Source organism: Polyodon spathula, chromosome 17, assembly GCF_017654505.1.
Source record: "Polyodon spathula isolate WHYD16114869_AA chromosome 17, ASM1765450v1, whole genome shotgun sequence".
Lineage (NCBI taxonomy): Eukaryota > Metazoa > Chordata > Actinopteri > Acipenseriformes > Polyodontidae > Polyodon > Polyodon spathula.
In genome coordinates this window covers 703099-723335 of record NC_054550.1, presented here as the reverse complement: position 1 = coordinate 723335, position 20237 = coordinate 703099, and the positions used below count along the sequence as shown (strand labels likewise).

At 35.5% G+C, this 20237-nt stretch overlaps 1 protein-coding gene across 2 annotated transcripts in view; it reads left to right on the top strand.

Annotated features, from left to right (window-relative positions):
• Positions 1-3646: 3646 nt before the first annotated feature.
• The window catches only part of elp4 (elongator acetyltransferase complex subunit 4), a 62627-nt gene continuing 46036 nt past the window's right edge, over positions 3647-20237 (top strand). For both annotated transcript variants that reach the window (XM_041275922.1, XM_041275921.1), the window contains exons 1-5: positions 3647-3827; positions 4339-4374; positions 10621-10742; positions 13934-14071; positions 17161-17300. In XM_041275922.1, the coding sequence (XP_041131856.1) occupies positions 3653-3827; positions 4339-4374; positions 10621-10742; positions 13934-14071; positions 17161-17300 (611 nt within the window). In that variant the 5' untranslated portion in view covers positions 3647-3652. The remainder of the gene's footprint in view (positions 3828-4338; positions 4375-10620; positions 10743-13933; positions 14072-17160; positions 17301-20237) is intronic.

Below are 20237 nucleotides of genomic sequence, written 5' to 3'. Positions count from 1 at the left end.
TCCTCCTTTTATTGTGCAGATAATTTTTCAGTTCTTGACTTATTTTGTCGTTTGTTTGTTTTTTTTTAACTATAAACTGCTCCACCCTGGCACCTTTGCTGTAGGTCACATGGTCCGATTACAGCTAGACTATTGGAGTTAGTTTGAACTACAATGCAAGAATTGATTAAATACCAAATATCATCTGTAGTGTTGTTTTTAAATACTGCATAGTCAAATAAAATACAAGTGAAGCAAAACCATGGCCCCAGAACAGTATAAAAACAGCATGCAGATGCAAAAGACAGCATTACTCTCTTTAAACACTGTATCACATGATGTATATCAGACTATATGTAAAATCACAATTTAGTTAATATATTGGTCTCATTTAACTTTAAACTAACATTCGTGATCACAAAATCCCTTCCATTTCTTTTCTCCTGTATTTACTGCCTGACACCAGGAACCAATCCTTTCTTAAAAAGCAACGGATTAGTGGGGAGATAAGCATCTTCAGTCAATCCTTAGACATTTGAATCCATTATATCCACAGCCTTCAAATTCAGTTTTAAATACGCTAAGTCTATTTGAAAACAAAAGCAGATTAAAAAAAAAAAAACACGTTTCAAATGCTTGCCAGAAACCTGTTCTCATTAATATTATAAATTAGAAAAACATGGAATGTATATTCTAGGCTGCTTTGCAGCTAAGAAGATTACAAGAACCCCCTATGTTAAATATGATAATACACCACAGCAATCCCAAATGGGAGCTTGAAATAAACTTGACTATCACTGTACTGTGGGAAATGTCCTTATGATCTCTGATTTCTACAGAGCAGAAGGCAACCAAACAAGTTGCTGCTTATTCTTTTTATGCTGCTCATTTTGCTTAATATGCGATAAAAGTGTTTACACTCTATGGGATCAATGAGGTTTTGCTTAATTATCAGCTTAATAAAGAAACCCTTCAACTGGATTTAAACACCAATTCTGTGGTATAAAACAGGCAACAGGCCCTGCCTTGTATTTCAAACTGTTTTACTCCAGCATTTAATTTATGTATTATTAATTGTGGAAATGCATGAGGGTTGAGGTACTGCAAGAGATTGGTAGAGCCCAGACTCATTGTACGTTTGTGCTCCATGCATTGTAGACTATTGCTTTCCTTTTACGACTGCATAAATAAACTGCATAACTACTTCTAAGGCAATTTCGTTTCCTTTCTGCTTGCTATTATACTTATTGCTTATAATTCCCTTGTGCAAAAAAAAAAAAAAAAAAAAGTTTTGTAGGAAAACTCAAACAGTCTACAATTTACTCAGGAAAAAAGTTGACATGCTATGTCTATCAGCCTACATGGTACATTCAGGTATCAATCAATAGCAAGGACCTGCAAGGTCACGCTAAAACATACAGTATACTTTGTAAAATAGTAAACACTCGCCTACAACTCATTTCACATACCGACAATTTGCAGTTTTCTCATTGGAAAAAACAAATTGACCCTGCCATATTCTGTCCACGCAGTGCAGGAATATTACTCTAGAACCTAGTGTTCTATGGCAGAATACAGTACCGGTAAATACATGACCTACCTCATTTGTTCTTGCCAATAAAATACACCTGAATAGGGATCAATATGGGAATCAATATTACTTATCACAATGCTACAAGAAGCTGCAAGTTGATGAAGACAGACAAGGGTGTTCTTTAATTGGACCACAGAACAGACGTGAGCAAAGTTATGCTCAGATGGGTCTTTGCCATTAGACTTGCACAGTCTTGTTTTGTTCTATTGAATTTATGTACTTCTGTTGAATTTATTGTTTACAATTTTAAAAAGTGCACATCTGCAAACACTGAAACAGAGAATTATATATAGACCTATATTACGCTACATATTTCATGATATCTATCTGTTAAAATCAATTCCCTGTTCTACCGCGATCAACCCCATGCTGGTATGTACTCTGCTAATGCTCCACAATGCTTTTTTTCAGGAAAGTCTAGTTTCTATCCTTGCTTGTGTTAATACATAAAAGATCAAGACCTATGGCCCTGATAAAATGTATCTTTTCATTTGAAAGATGCCTGAGCTGAAGGTATGATCTAAACACCTCACAGCCTGAATTCTCTAGATTAAACTATAAGGTTGTTGGTTATTAGCCTCAATACGCTAGAGATTCAAGCCCATCCTATTGTTGCCAGAGAAGAGAAAATAAAGTAATCTTTTTTGCAATCATAATCCAAACCCATGCGGTGTGAAGCTTATGAGCATCTCAAGCAGCAAACTACCTTGTTTCAGCTTCCAGCATGGCTTCAGCAGGGAGCCTGGTCACATGACTACAGACCCTACCTAGTCAGGTGACTTGGCAGCTAATCTGATTTAGTGACTATGAAACCTTAAATCGTCGGATTCAAATACCATTGAATACAGGCGCTGATCGGCAAAGAAGCTTTGCAGTATAATGGCAGACGTTTGCTAGATTAGGGACATGAAAGCCATTGAAAACAATGTTGTTGTTTTTTTTTTTTTTTTTTAACTGTGTTATCCAACACAAAACAAATCTAAAGATAGCACACCTGGATTACTAATGTATCTCACTAATGCCTGTTATACCCTGTACCTCTTAGCTTACAAAACACTGTACATTTTAACCCTGAATACAGAATTGTCTGAAACAAATGATTTTAATAAGCAAGCTGTCTTACAAAAGTCATGGTACCCCAAAATATTACATATGTTCTACAAATGAGGAGCTACTGGGGGTGGGACATGTACTGTCTGGTAAACCCCCTCAAGACCCCTTGTGTAATAAATCTGGGTGTCCTTGAATATATAAATAAATAACCATTTCTCAATGCATGACTGGAGGCCATATTTTGACATTCTCTTTATTTTACCCCCAGAATTGTACAGCAGGTACAACATTCACAAGTCATACCTGTATTGCACCTGCACTATACAGTTAGCACTGCTAGTAAATGGTTAATTTATTTTCATCTACTGTATTAAAATAAAATGCTATTCTGGTTTTGCTTGTTACTTTTCAGGATATAATTCAGGGATAAAGACTTTTGAAAAATACTGTACTAGTAGGCTGTAATGACATGTAATGCCAACTGCTTTTAATTTCGTCCAAACCAACTTTACTTTACTCATTGAACCGTTTCTGGACATAAGAGGGGCAGACTTAAAAATAGAATGCAATCAATGGGGCAAAACAATTTGGTTAAATCAGCAATTAAAAATGCAGTTATTGTTCCCGAACACGCAATAAAACAACATTTTAAATACTACCTTTATTTTATCTTTGTTGCCGTGATATAACATGCTTATTGCAATCTGCAAACGCATACAGAATCTGTGTCTGCCCCCTTGCTAAATACGTTTTAATAAATAATTATTAAAAATAATAATAATCATCACAAACTCAGCTTGTTTTCTTTAAGAAAGGTAACCAGCTACGATATTTAAGTATATGTTATTCATATGCTAAATAATATTTTACCTTCTGCAGCAGGATTGCAAATTCACCTCTCACAGCAACAACACAGCCGAACAGCTCTAACCAATAACAATGTATGTGATTGGTTATACACTCTCTACCCTCTCTCTCCGATTGGCCCTTTGCATTTCTCCGGTTCCTCTTCCTGTCAACAGAGAAATGAACATGGCGACGAAAACTGGCGTGAATGTAAATGCAGGCACAAGAGCTAATGCAACTAGTTTCCAGAAGAAGTCCCGCAGTAAACTCGTCTCCATCTCAGGAACAAGACCGTCTGTTCAAAACGGGCAGCTTCTAGTGTCTACCGGGGTCACGTCACTTGATTATGTGATAGGTTGGTTTGGAAATGTACTCTGATGTGTGATTCACTGACATAGCATGTGTGCTGTTATTTATATTTTAAATGATGGCATATTTCATTATTGTCAATACATCGTTATATAATCGCTGTCACGCCTTCTGGAATTTAAAAGCCCCATCTTATTGTTGCGATAATGTGAGATTATATTGTGAGATATGTCTTTTCAGTTGATTGGTTGATGGTAGTCTAGGTTTAGTGTCATTTTAATTTATATCTAGATAACATAAAAAAAAAAAAAATAGATGCATCGTCCCTGACTTTATTGTTTCCCATATTAACAATGTCTCCCAAAATAATAACAGTTGTGTGTTACAGGCCTTTATTGAGTGCAGATTATTGAAATCAATACAGAGTATACATTTTCTCCAATAGGGTTATGCTTTCAAATTAAAGACACGCAAACCTCAGTGGTTTACTGTGTTAACAAAATGTTTTTTTTTTTTTTTTTTTAGTATTACTATTTATTTATTTTAATTATATACAGGGGGTGGATTAGCTGTTGGAACCCTACTGCTTATTGGTAAGTATATTATTATTATTATTATTATTATTATTATTATTATTATTATTATTATTATTATTTTTACTACTACTACACACAGCTAGGGTGTTTCTCACTTTAGTTCAAAGGCTTATATTGAATGTTAAATATTACTAAACTAGGTTCTAAATTAATTTAGGTCACACTGGTACAGTACTTTGTTTTCACTTTTAATTCACATACCACTAAAATGTGCTAATAAGAGGTTAGAATTCTTTTTTTTTTAAGTTTTGGTTCATCCCTGGTTAAATTAAAAAGATCTGATCACTAATATCTGCATTTTCTGTTGAGCTAGTCAGTCTTAGTTTTTCGCTAATTAATATTTGATTTTAAAAATGCAGGCTGTGGAAAGATGCACATTGTTGTGTACAGTACTTTAATTTTCAAGAGGTGAAGTTGTATTTTCAAGGCAGAAAATGTTGCATGTGAATTGATGTATACATTGTCAAGTCAGTATGGTTATTATTTTACATCTGTCCTGTTATGTCTGTCTTAATAAAGTTGTTACTTTAAAATGAAAACCTCTGTTGAGCTCCTGTATCACTTAACTGATATTGATTGCAGAGTTCAGATGTGTTTTCAGAAGAAACTTTCCATATATCTGTAATATGCCTTGGTTTAAAAAAAACAAAACAAAACAGAAAAAAAAAAACATTAGCTGTCTTTAGTATTCCCTTACACTACCATTATTTCCACCAGTCTACAAATGAGTTCCTTTGGATAATTAGGTGCTCGTTCTATCTGCTCACATTATACTGGTTAATTTAATCATGTAATGGCAGATTCAGGTGTTATTTACATTGTCTCCTGCGGTGTGGAATCTTGGATCAGGGAGGATAGCTGACATTGGTCTGCTCTTTCCTGCATTTTCAAATGCAGTGCCAATGGGAACCATTCATACTTTAAGAGTAATCTTTCATATGGAAGATACAGTGGTCCCTCGCCGTAAGGCTGACGGTTATAACGTGCCTTGGATATAATGCTCCTACAGCATGTCCCCCTTTTCCCTATACTGTTGATTCATGCCGTATTTCTAGAGTAAATACAATACCAGTGTTCAAACTGTAAACAACTTCTCAGTCTAACTTCCTTTTCTGTCTCTCTCTTTTGATACAGTATCTGAACTGAAGAAAAGCTGCGCTGGCACTTTATAACACAGTCATCTTATTCAGCATTCGTTTTATAACTAAATAAATATTAGGCCTATACATGGTTATCTTTCCTAATGTATTTACTTCTTTGCTGTGAAAGGAGCTGCAGCTTTCTCTGGGAGACATGATGCTTCAGCTTCGCCAGCCAAACCTGGGGCAAGCCCATTCCCTCTTCCCCTTTCCTGACCCGCTCTCCTTCTTGCACTTGGTTTGCTTCCAACTGAAGTCCCGACTGCCGTTTAGCCAGGCTATTTATAGTTCAAAAACTGCTAATTAACATATCACTATATATGCATTATAGAGTTATTTTATTTTGTATTTTAGTCAGATGTGTCTTGTGTCCCGTGGCGCCCCCACCCCCTCCCCAGTTTATAACACTTCGGTTATAATGCTCATATTGTGTGTTCCATGAGTCCCGTGTTATAGCGAGGGAGCACTGTATATTAGGGAATAAGTAAGTTATGTATTATCCAAAACTTCCAGCACTGTATCATAAATTCTGATGTAGAGAAAGAGTTTTAACAATTAACTTAAGAATGAAAATCCACGTTGTTGTTGAAGTTAAAGAAACTGCTAATTTCAAGTGCTTGCTGGCTATCGGGAAGATAAAGGGTTAAACACTAACAGTAACCTTGCTATGTTTTAAACCGATACCATTATAATATATGCTGTATTTAAAATAATGACAAATGCTGTAGTGAACTAATCTTGTCTGCACACATGTTCTACCTACAGTATAAAAAGATACATCACCTAGCTGCATGGATTTATTGTAATTACCTAGCAATGATTATTTACTGATCATTTACTTGAATAGTCCTGCAGGATTTACTTCTGATTGTTAGGTACAGTGGTCTTGTTTCCAAAGCAGTAGATAGAATGTTTGTTCACTCGTAAGTATTTCATAACATAAGTAGTTTCCAATTGCCTGAGAGAGGGAGCAGCACTTGACAACTCTTTCACAGCCCTTCGGGCAGTAATCTGTGCTAAACATGGCTTTTGTTCCAATGTCCTTTTTTCAGTGGCTTCATTGATTGGGGTCTCTCAATGATTGTAGTATGCAATTGAATCAAGTAATAACAGACACTGGTTGTGGTAAGCCGTTTGTTTCATAGAAGTCTTGTTGGGTTTAATGTTTTTGTGAAGGGATCTCATCTCTCACAAGGAGAATTTAACTCTAAAAAAACATTGTTCACTAGAATAGATACACACTTAATTTCAGTTAAACTGTGTAAACATATAGGCCTATTGTACGAGGTCTGGTTTAAAAAAAGAAAAAAGTTTTAAGCACAGTCGGATGGCGAGTGGTGAGGAGGAACTTGTGGTCATGCACAAGTATTTTCAGTAGTAATAAAACAGTAATTGTGTAAGCTAGAAATATGGAGCCTTACAATACATATAAATAGTGAAAAAAAGTGTTTTACCCCTTGACTTTAATTGCTTCTCTGACCCTTGGAACAGTTAATAGAAAGTAATTTAGAGGTCATATATATGCATTCAGAGTCTGCTGTTTTAGACTTCAGGTGCAGTCTTGCATCATTCAGTGTAAACTGTTCTTAAATGTTTAAATTATGCCCAATTTTCTCTTGGGCAAAAACCGGGCCCATTATTTGTAGTCATTTTCTTGTGTCAAATTAGCTGCTCATATTTAGTACTTGGTGCACATTATCCTGAATAATTTAACCTTATAATTGTCCATGCAGTGCTATTAAACTGTTAGTTTGTTGTTGTGCTTTTCTTCTCTTGAGACATTGCAATGATAAAGATTTCTGGGCTAAGGGAAATAATTCATGTTTTATGGTTTAAAAAAAAAAAGAGAGATGTATACAGGCCACTACCAGCACCCCTATGTTGTAAGTCGAGAGCTGCCACAGCTACTGTTTTTGATAGATTTTGAAGGAATTTGTATTGATCCAAAGAACCTTGCATCAGGTGAAACTAATGCTATGTCCTTGCCCCTCTGTATTAGAGGCAGGACTGCGCTTGCAGAAACTAAACCCTGAAGCTGCATCAATTTAGTGTAATTGGGTATCCTTGCCCTTATTAAGTTGTGCATTTTATTTTTTACCTTTTGGGGGCACAAAAGCAACATTTGGTATAGTCGAAACTTAAAGATTCAGCCTTATTATCCTGTATACACTGCAGTATTTAGGGGGAACCATGAGGTATTTCCCTAGCTGTTCAACATGAGTTAAACTTAAAGTTCACATTGGAAGAGTTTATCCGAGAACAATATTGTGATATGCACATTATTCTGAAGTTACTATGCTTTCATAACTGATTTTGTTTTAAAAGACTGATTCCCACTTCTATCAAGCAGGACACGCATTGATTTTTTCAAATTTGTTGATTGCTGAGGTCTATGTGTTTTAATTATATCATTATTTGTCTTGTATTTAGCAGACTATGTGAAAACTATATTAGAGATATATTGTTCTTGTTCAAAAGACATAAAGCTCAGAACAACTTGAATATTTAATTTAACAACTAGTTCATGTTGGTACACTATATACAGACTACTAGTGTTTGTGGCATTTAGTTGAGTCACATGGATTCTGAATTCTGTGGAATATCTTAGTTTGTATGAAATCTTTAAATCCCTTTTATAAGAATATATTTGGTGATCTTCAGCAAATGCTGTTTATTTTCTTCTGTTTCAAGACTATGTGAAGTTTGTTCACATGGAAAAAAAACAAACAAAAAACATGGCCAGTAAAAGCTGTAGTGAAAAGAAAACCAACCCCAATTGTCAACATGACTGATTTGCTCTGTGGCCTGTCATGATTATAGAAAGATGTATACCCACCCCTAAAACAATTCAGGCCAGGCTAATGGGTTCTAGAGATTTCATTTGTTAAACACTATTGAAACCTCAATACAATGGGCACCATCTGAGGAACCCCATCTGGGTGCCTTTTAGATCCTTTGAACGCAACAAAGGTCTGGTGACCTAAAAATCCATCAATAAAGGACAGTTCTTTAAATGACAAATTGAAGAGCTGTGGAATTTTGTATGGATATGCTTTGACATCCTGAATTCAGGACAGTGGCATTCCTTGGATTGCATAAGTTCTTTCAGATTAGTTTTTTTTTTTTTTTTTTGTAAGGATTTCTCTCTGAAAAGTTACTTTAGCTCAATCAGCTACCTATAGCAATGCTACAAGAATCAGTGCATTAACATTGAAGGGACGTTTCATGCAAATCAGTATTTATTTGACAGTGTTTGTGAAACTGCACTTTGATGAAGCACAGAGAAGAAAAAAGTTATTTGAGGCAATGTCAAAGCAAATTCTTTCTCTGAAAAGTACAGCTATTTACATGCTTACTTTGACACAGATTTTTGAGGGACAAATTTTGGAAGCAGTTTGGCTTGGAGGTTAGAGCAGGAGAGGGCCCGTTCACACTCTGGGCTGTGTGAATGGGGTCTAAGAGCAAGCTCGGATATTGTCTCAGCTACCTTCTGACCCTTTGCAGGCCATCACACCTCGTTGAGCTTTCGTTTGCAATTGATTACACAAGATTGCTTGGTCATGATGGACTTCATTTCTGGACTTAATATAAAAAGTATAGAAAAGAATAGAAAATTAAGCAAAACATTTTATGGGAAATGTTACACTTGCAGGTAATGTATATCTACAGTACATGTAGTATAAGCACACTGTTTATACACAGTAACCAGCAATTTCATGCCATTTCATTGTGCATTAAATGGCATGTGCTGAATATCAAAGTAATAAGTGCAACAATATGCAAGCACAGCAGACCGCAATAGGTATGTGATTAAAGGGTCTTAGGAACTGCTTATTTTTTTAACCTGTAGATTGACACTAGATATGATTCTGTCCATGGCAAGTGAAGTGCATGTTACTTGCATGCCTTGGTTTTTTTGTGCTTATTAGGGATATGACTTTTACTGAACTTGTGATGATGGTGTAATTATGCAGATTGCTAGGGATTATGGACAGGTTTTTTGTGTTATCAGGCTATTGTCAACTAAGTGGTGATCTCTCTATTTTTAGTCTATGGTTGGGGGTCAACACTGGTAAGCTAATGTCGTCAATTATCTTCTTTTCTTCTTGGAGTATAACACTTAAAACATTCGTTAAATCAATTACTATCATGCACTGTACACTATTTGCATCATCTGCATTTAGCATGTGATCCATGACTAATTGACTTACTGACCAGAGGCATAAATCTGCATTGGCTCTTGGAGGAACACACAGCCTGTTTATAATGTGACCACTACAGGTCAATATTTATACAAATCATTTTCAAACATTCGGTTCTAAAAACAATAGTATAACAGTATACACTTTGAGCAAATTGCATAAAAATGTGTTTATACTTTATGTAACTGTTTATTAAAAAGTAAAATAGTTGAAAATCATATTTTTTGGAATTAATTACATTCATTCAAAAATGATAAAGTGGTGTCAGCAATATTATGTGGTTGTGCAATTTTAATATCTGGAATTGTTTTTTTATGTGGTGGGGTTGAGGGTACATCTAGAATTTTTACAGGTTTGGGCAGGTACTAGGTTTGTAAAAAACTTCATAGATATGTGGAAAAAAAACATAAAAGCTGGTGCCTTCCAATTATATTTATTATAGGTGTTGATATGTGGCACCTATGAAAAGGTGTATGTACATTTAAAAACCAAAAAAAAAGTGAAATCCATTGGGATTTCTGCTTATTGCCTCGTTAAACTAACAAACAGGTAATGTAGTTTAACACCTTTAGTGGAAAATTCCTTATGCATATCTCATTTACACTTTTAATTGCTCATTATAATATTTCAGCGCCCCCCCAATCAGTTTAACTTGGTAGTTAACAACTTGGTAGAACAATTTCTTCGGAAAAGTGGCTTAACATATATTTAATTGCCATGACTGTACAAGGATGTAATGGGAACTAAACCATTATGCAGTAGTTTCTACCCATGCACATGTAACACAGCAACAACAAAACATTTTTCAGTTGACTTATTCAGAATTATTAATATAAATTGCGCTTTCCAGTATTGTTTGTAATTATAAAGCTGTCGGTTTTTTTTGTTGTTGTTTTTTCCAGAGGAAGATAAATATGACAGCTACTCCCGCATGTTGCTGAAGTATTTCCTTGCCGAAGGTGTTGTCTGTGGCCATTCTCTTTTCATAGCTTCATCCAGAGATCATCCGGGTGATATTTTGCAGGTATGAAAACGTTTACTTCAATGAAATATATAAATATTTATATCATTATTTTTTTAGCTTACTGATAACCTTGCAGGACAGCTCCAGATATTTCAGGTAAAAGCTGTATGTAATTAAACAAAAAAAAACAACCCTGAAAGCATTAATCTAATAACAAAATAAAGAAAAATAAAGAAAAACAAAAATTGGTTGAGTGTTTTTGACAACAAAATTGGTAAAATTCTGCTCAGAGAATAAGAATCTTTATATTTATATTAGTGGTCACGTATATATCAGGTCTCATTTGGCAGGTTAAGATAACATAATGAATAACAGTACAGTTTGGTGAAATTCTAGTTTTGTTTTGTAATTTGCAAATAAAGTAAGTTGGCAAACCAGTTATTCCATTGTCTTCTGTGCAGTTTGTTTTTAAATGTATGTAATTTGCAGTGTATGCAATTTACTTTTGTGAGATGGTTTATAAAAGTGTTAAAGAATATATCAAATAATAAAGCATGTTAATTTCTAGACAGACTGTTACTGTCCTTTATTTCTCATAGATATAACTATGACAAATGCCACTGTCATGACTAAGTGGAGAAAGACAATCTTGCAGACCATAATTATCTTACAACGGTGTGGGACAGATGGAGACAAGTACATGATAAAAAGACCCGTCACCTGCCTTAGATATAATATTTTACCACCCAGCAATTTATCCATCATCATTGAAAACAGTCATTCCTATTGAAGTCAGAGCTCTGTGATGCAGCCAGCATTAGGACTCCAATCTTATAAATTACATCGCATGAGAATCTATATAACAATGATGTGTTTGTACGCTTTATTTTCAGTTGCCATTTTAAGAATGCATCTTTGTTAGTTTATCAGCTGTTGAGTGAAGAATGGATTTATCATGTTAAAAAAAAAAAAAAAAAAAAAAACGCTCCCATTAACTGGTTTTCAGCAAAATCTTGAATTTTCAAGCTTCAGTTTTGAAGAACAAACCTGTTATCCAAGCCCCTTGGCACCCTGACTCTTTTCCGCTGTCTGAAAGTAAGCCTCTCTGATGTTAACAGTACTGTACCTATAAATATTGATGTTGCTCGCATGTGATGGGGGGATTCTGTCCAGCTGAGGTTTTGAAGAACACTTGCCAGTTTTATTAACAGTTTGCAGTAGCTGATAATGTGTGGAAAAAAAACCAAACTGTACATGGAGGTATGTGATGCCTTTAGCCTGCCTAATACACAGGTAATTAAACCAGCTTACGGGGGTGTGAGGCTAAACCTCATTAACTGTGGGCTGCAGTATCTTGGGCTTTATTACACCCTGGAGAATCTGTCTCTGAAAGGGGTCAAATTGTTAGATTGTCCCTGTGCATTTTTGCCAAAACATAGTAATGTAAACTGCCTAACAACAGCACACAGATGGACAGCAGTGGTAAATATTGTGATTGATACAATAGGAGGTCATAACATAGCCTCAGTTGCAAGTGAGCATGTCTGTCTTTTAATGGCTTTCTTTAACCCCCATGGGAAGAGATGCAGATGGGATGTACCCTTCTCTACTTAAAAAATTTATGACGATCAGAGTTCACTGTAAATTGTAATAATGCTGATAATCATACATACACATATGTATGTATTTTCCCTTACATAAAGGGCAAGGGACTATCCCATATGTTATACGTATACAGTACCCCCCCCCCCCCCCCCCCCCCCCCCCCCCCCCCCCCATAAAATCCAATATATTGTTTTCAAAAGTTTTTAAATGTTATTGTAACATGGATGACGTATAAAACAACCACAAACAAAAAATGAAGATTTTAGCATGGGGAAGTATTGGAAAAGGTTAAAATGATGATGCTCGATAATAACTTGATGAAACTGAAAAAAAAAATTAGAAAGTGCTTGGTACGTTTCTGTTTTGGGTCACGTTAGTTCTCACGTGGTTCAGTCCAGTTGAGTAATACGAGTGTAAAGAAGCTGAGTCGGTGAGTGGCTCTCCCGCGTGTGTGCATGTTCACTGGAGTAGGAAGAGTAGCAGCAGGCCACTATCACCTTAGGGAACACTGGCTTCACCTCCCTCCTTTGTTACATTAAAGTTGACTGGTGTAAAATGCTTAATCTACTCCTGAGACTCCAGTATCACAAACGACGCGGCTGTAAAAGTAAAGCAGAGCAACGTGGGGTGACAGCAACAGGTGTGTCGCTGATTATGTAAGGAGCAAAAGCTGAAACAATAGCCAGCCCGGGGAGTTGGGCGGGTGCTTAAAGGAATTATCCTAATGATCTGGGACATAAAGCTGATCTGTGAGCACTGCTGATTGGCCCGTGGATAATCAAGCATAATGAGGATAACCCATGCCACAAAACGTTGAAGGTGTTAATTTGAGGTGTTATTTGCAAGACAATAGCTTGTTTTTATTGAATGTAGAAGGAGAATCTCCTAGGGATTTTTGCATTCACCAGCTTGTGGGACAGAAATACTGTACAAAAATATCCCCAGCGTGCTGCTTTCGGATTTTCAATTAAAATTAAACTCATGCGTTAAAGCCTTTTTTTTTTTTTAACTTTCTGTTCTGCTGCCCTTCTGATGTTTTCTGTAGGTTTAGTCATTTTAAATGCATAAAAAATATATAACAATAACTATGAGAACTGTGTGCATTTAAATGATAACACTGTATAAAATGCACACACATATTCCAGTTCCATCTTTATCACACTGGTTTGTTTTGTTAATTGACACTTTCTAAAAGCTGGTATAAGGATAGTGGCTCCATAAATGTAAAGTAGTAGGGTGCATTAAACAGTTCTGGTACTTTGGTATTTTGCAACACTAATGGATCAAACTACTGAAGCATATGTCTAGTTTTGTCTGTTTTTTTTGCTGGAAAAAATCTAAAAATTGTTAATGTGATCAATTTGTTCTAGTCTAGTGTTGGTATAACAGGATGTCTAATTGTTTGTCAGATTACTGTACAGTGTGCTGTGACCGGAAGTAAACTGTATTCAGTAAAACACAGGTTTTATAAACATACATGGAAAACATGGCACAAAAATAGTTTTATTAACTGTAAGAACTACTAGGTTCTTTACATTTGTCATACTATATTCCAAAATGGTAATATCTAAAAAAAAAAAAATGTGTATGTATGTGTATATATAAAAAGTATATAATATATATAATCTTTTGTTTTTTGTTCATAGGAACTTCCAGCCCCCTTGCTTGACGAGATCTCAAATTCAGAAGTGGAAAAAGAGTTAGCAAATGCAGGTGATTCTTCGACGGAAACGCAGGACTCCATGAAAATAGCATGGCGGTATCAGAACCTACCCAAAGTACAGGTATAAAACATCTATGTCTGTCACTGCTCTGCTTTGCACGACAATTTAGGTTATCAGAGATACAGTAAACTGCAACTCATAGTTAGGGTAGTGTATGCACTAGCCTCCAACAGATTACTGTGATGCTCTGAGATCTGTTTAAACGCTCTGAACACCAGCAGATCTGAAATGCCAACAGTGGTAAAATGGGTGCACTTACTCTAGCGCTGACCTTTTTGTTGTATTTGGGGATGTTAATAACTCCATAAATCATCTACAGTAGGGCACCAGCAGGATTAATATAGATTCAAGAGCGGTAGGTGGTGTGTACAGTAAAGCATCTTGTCATTAATAACTTTAATAGGAAACGCCCTCAATAGGTCCGGTGGCTCCACTGGATTCCAGTGTGTTTTCGTGAACAATGAAAACCTCAGCAATACAACAGGCAAAAGGGTTTTAGTGCTGCCTTTTATATTCTCTCTTACCCTAGTTACAAGTGTCATCGTAAATTCAGATTCAAGTGATTTGAGGTGGTATTAAACAATTACGGTTGAATGAAACAGTGGTAACTTAATTATCATTTCTACTCACCATTGTGTTGCTCTCTAACACTGGCAAGTAAATGTGTCGGCAGAACTGTTCACTGGTGAAACTGTTTCAGCATAAACACAACTGTAGGAAAACGTCATTCATTTTAGAGCTTTCTAGTAAACATAAATAGAACTGTGCGTGCATTTACGTGTGTCTGTGTTGAGTGTTCTCTTTCCTAGACTACAATAGCGGACTGCAGTTATTTTTCCTAGACGTCCTATACTGTAGTCTCTGGATGTTTTATAAGCTAAAGAAACAAAGGCAAAGCGGTCTTGAAACCAATGCTGTTTACTTTCTTAATGAGCATGTGTATTTTTATGTACAGACCATGCCTTGTACTGCTGCACAGATCCCCAAACAAACTGCTTGCAGTATAAGAGGAAAAAAAAAGCAGTGAATAGGTTTTATATATATTTTTTTTTTTATTGTACATATTGCACATTTAAACCAAAAAACAGGAAACAGCTGTGTGAGAAATTAAGAGGCAGTTAGTCTGTTAATCTGTAATATTTATTCTAAAAATACTAATGTTTTATTGTTACTATGTCCGTTTCTGACCCTGCTGGGGCTCCTATGCAGGGCTCTCTGTACACCGGGGCAATGACTTGGCAAATGTTATAATGGGCCACTTTAAGTATGCTTGAAGGTTTTGATTCTTGTTTTGGGATAGGTTACCCCAGTTCATTGATTACATTTGAACAGGCATATGAGCAAGTACTATAATATATTGTTACAAGACACGCCCGTTTCTGTTTCTTGGTTTTCATATAGCACTCTTAAGTAAATGTTGAATGGAGCTAATAAAGTGTTTATCCATGTGCTAAGTGTGTGTGGAAAGCACTTGTAATTTGTATCAAACCACTGAGCCCTTTGTGGAAGCTTTAACAGATGTAATCCATTTGAAAAAAAGGTTTTATTTTATCTTTTTTTGAGATTTATCTAGAACGTAACTGGTTTGGCAATTTGGCATTTATAAAGAATGAACTCCATTGCATGATGTAGAGAAAGATAAAACATAAAAAAAAAAACAAGAAGCAAAAAAAATTCTTTATTGTTGCAAAAAAATTTGACATTTTATATTGCAGGAAAGCTGTTATAAAAACCAATCTCTCTCCAAGGTTACAAAGTAGTTATGGCTATCTCTAAACAAAATTAGAAGGTGCAGTTCCTTCAGAATGAGCCATTTGTGTACTTGCAGCAATATATAAACTGTCGCAGCATGAAATCAATTTTCTGCTTTGGTTCATCTCAAATCTGAGGTTTCGAGCACATTAGTGTTGCAATTAGAAACATCAGCAGCAGAAGGTAGTGAAAAAGCCGTCTGCTCTCTGTCAGAGCCATTCCCTTTTCTTTTCTCCAGACTATCCTCAGAACTGAGGAGGTGACAGGCACAGAGCCTAATAGTCACTGATAATAAATTTATCAACTCTCAAACTAAGGAATGAAAAGGCTTCACCCAGGCCATTCAGCTAAGGCAGATTACTCACGCTTAGTTGATTCAGGTAGGCTTTTGCAAGCTTCCCCACTAGGCCTGGGAATCTGGTACATTGAGGCCTATTCACAGGAGCCTGACACAGACCATGCCTTATTGCACACTGTTTTATTGTAGCTAAGGCCGTCTCCACCCAGCTTGTAGATGCTATACTCTTTCTTCTGAATTAAGAAAGGTTATCCCCTACCTTAATCCGTATTGCAGTGTGGATTAAGGACACCAGTGTGCCCCCAGGATTCTCAAGAGGGCCCTGGAAACTTTTTCTCTTTGCTATCTTTACAAAACGCCAATAGGCCTCACTGAGGATTTGCATCCAAAATCGGCAACCTGGAGTTTTTCTCAATGAAGACATCAGATCAAAGTTCAGTTAGTCAAGCCCCTCTAAAATGTTGAGGAGGCTGGGCCGTACACAATGAAAAGATGAGCTCTGGTGGGGTTTGCAATAAAAACATTCTAATCTCTTATCCAGATTAAGAATAGATTACAAAGCAAACAATCTTATTTTATTTTACTTTATTTAAAAAACAGTAACTATTCTAGTTGCTTTATTGCCTCATCTATGCATTTCGCTGTTAAAAATAAAAATAAATAAATAAATAAAAAAGTTGAGTAACTTGTGCAATTTTGGCATTTCAAAAGGCAAATACCTTTGGCTCCATCATAGTTTTACTTTGGGACATACAGTACAATCATATTGGCCCTCAAACCACAAGCTGTTGTTATTAGTACTGTAGTTGTGCGTGAATTGTACCTGCTGTACCTCTAGTTAAAAGGGTTCCTCTAGTTTCAAAAACTAGACATTTCACTATGTGGGACACATTTGTGTCTGCCTTATGACTAATGGTTATTTAGGAACCAGTGGTCCCAACTATAAAGAAGACCATGCATTTATAGTGATGAATTTAGGGAGCTGAAATATTGAAGTAACATTGAAGTGGATGGTTAAAAATAGATGATTCTGCTGGTGTCTGAATATTTTTGTCCCCCAGTTTACAGGGACCTTGACCCACATTTTGATCTCTTTTAGACTACTCTGGCATCATCGTCAAGATTTGGTCACTACTATGATGTTTCCAAATCAATGAGTACTGATATGTGTGAGGCAGCCACATGTCACAGCTTCTTCCTTCCTAATGAGCTGCCTTTGGAATCTGCTGCAGAATCAAGGTAAGTTTTTGTAAGCTTTTCGTATCAAAGTATTATGGTGAACAATAGATTTTTTGTTACTTAACATGGCATAGTGATATTTACAATTCTTTATTTAGTTTAAAAATGATTTTACATTTGGATGTGTAAACGTAAGAGTTGCCTTGCAGGCTGGTAAACAATTACCTATTATTGGTATACAGTATGTTAGTTAATGGACAGTATAATTGGTTGTGTTTTATAACACGTGCTTAACTAATAGATAAAAAAAAGAACTTTATACATTTTGCATTTAAAATACATCTCAATTGTGTAAGAAGCAAATTAGCTAGTAAAAGGGTTTAGTGAATTCTAAACAAATAAAAACTCTGTTTGCTTTTTTGGTTTTACGGTTTTAAGTGTCTCCCATGTATCAAAGGGCAGACACGTTCTTTACATGAAAACATGGTAAACAAGGCAATCTGCTCAGTTGCACACAGAGTCTTTCGTTTTTATTAAGCTCCATGCATTATTTTAGCTAACAGGCAGTTTTTAAGATACTAAAATGTACTGCTGGCCAATAAATCACCTGTTTGCCTAGTAAAAAGTTCAATTGACTCATGTGACCAAAACCAATCCTTGGAAGCAAGCTGCTTTTTAAAAGCAGTGCTGATTCTAGCTCAAAATAAATAGGCAATAACTGTTTATTTGAACTGTTTAGTGATAAATAACATGCTATAAAAGAAATCAGGGAAGACATTAAAACATCATTGGTATCAATACTCTATGTACTGGCACATGTAGGGATAGATCATTTGCGCCTTAATAAGTTAATTAATTTTAGACATCAAATACATACAATTATTCAATCAAGTAAATAGTGAAATAACTGTTTTTATCTGGTTTGTAGCTGTGTAAAATGTGTATTTTTTTCATTTCGTGTTTGCATTAATTAACAGAACAAAGTACTTTGTTTGTTAAACCCCATCTACTGTACAGTTCCAGCAATATGTGGGAATTGACACATCTGTAAGACTGCGGAAGCAGCTTGAGAGATGTTAGTTGGGGGGGATGAATAACCTTTACAGAAACATTTTAGAATTTGTTAAAAGCTCTGGCAGACCATTTACCAAATTACAGACAGCAGTACCTTTTGACAATGTATTAACTTCTTTTCATGAAGGTCATAAATATAGAAAATAATAACATCCTGTGAAGAGAAGACTCATCAGTGAGACAAAATGACAGCTCATTGACTAAAAAATAATCCTTTAAACTGGCTTTTCATACATGCAAGATGCCCCATGTTGACTTCCTGACTAATAAATTGGGCTATTTTATGATATCATGTAATTGGTATAAATTACTCACCAGGTGATATGGACCCTGTTGTTAAAATGGGGCTACTTTTATAGCAGAAAAAAAGAAAGAAATGTCTTGCCGAGCAGTGGTGTACTCAATCGCTCCTCTGCGTTTAATCTTAATTAGCTAACACATTTGCTCTTCTGGATTATCACCTACCTCTTATCATTATCTATATGATCTGAAGCTCAGCAGGAAATACATGATATTATATATTAAATAAAGTGATGACTGTGAAAAACCAACCCTAAAAGATGGACAGATCGTTTCATTACTTACAGTAAAAAATACAAGTTGTGTTGTACTGCCAGTCTGCATACAGTAGATGGATATTGCCATGTTTAAATAATTGTTTTACCAGTATAAATTATTGTTCTAAATAATTAAAATTATATGTCTTATCTGCATGTAGTTTATGTACAATTGTTCTGATAACAGGCTATTAGTTGGTCATTGTGTGGTTGGCGAAGAGTTCCAACACAATGGTTGTCATATTCTTCTGAGCAAAATGTGCAAGTAACTCGTTTTGCAAATGTCTAGTTAAAGAAAACGAAATCCTGCATTTGGGTCGATTTTTGGGAGGGGTATCCAGATTAATCTGGAATTTTAATTACATTCCCTATTAGTTTTATTTACTGTTCAAGTTATTTACTATAATACGTCTTGTGTGTTTAGTGAACTGTAAAGCAAGTGGATCCTGCTTTGCCTGTTAAGACGCTGAGCATTTAACATATATAGAGAGATAGAGATAGATAGATAGATAGATGTTTCTGGCCATTATAAAATGTAACTGTGTTACTGGCAAAGTTGTAAAGCATAGTGCAAACGTGTTATAGTACATCACACACAAGTATACTGAATTACAGTTAATGATGCTGTACAAATTAAAAACAAATTCAATTTCATATTTTGTTCTTAATGTTTTTTTCTTTTTTTTTTTTTTTTACATGATTATAATGAACTAATATAGTATAGCATTCACTTTTGTGTTTTGGTGTAGCCGTCTTGAAACAGTAAATGCCAGAGTACCCCCAGACTGATTACATTGATTTAAAATATATGTAAACCCACAGCTTTATTTTTTGCATGATGATTGTATTGCAAAATATCACATTTTGAGGCAGCTAAATGTATCGTACACTAATGGTGTCTACCTGCATAGTAACCCTGTTTTTCGAGCTTTGATAGCCCAACCTTAGCAATTGCTTAGAAACAGTATGTGCGGAAGGAACAGTATGTGTGGAAGGGGCTTTGTGCTGTTTTACCTGTCAGATTGCTGAAGAGTGATGGTAATGTGGAGGTACAAGGACTTTAGTAATACTGTACAGGGTGTGAGAGAAAAAGACTGCTATACCAGAGAAAACTCTAATTATTTTACAGTCTTAGTCAAGACATTTAACACTGACTTAGGCAGCAGGTTTACAAGGTTTACCTTTGAAATGTGCTAATAGTCTGCAGTGTAATTTATAACGTATAGGGTCAGATGCATTTGGTCCAGTGAAAAAAAAAAATTAAAAATACAAATATCTTAAATAAATAAATGAGCACCTACGCACAGTTGTCTTTTTCTAGCACTGTAATATAAGTTTGTTTTTCTTTACTAAAAAAAATGAATAA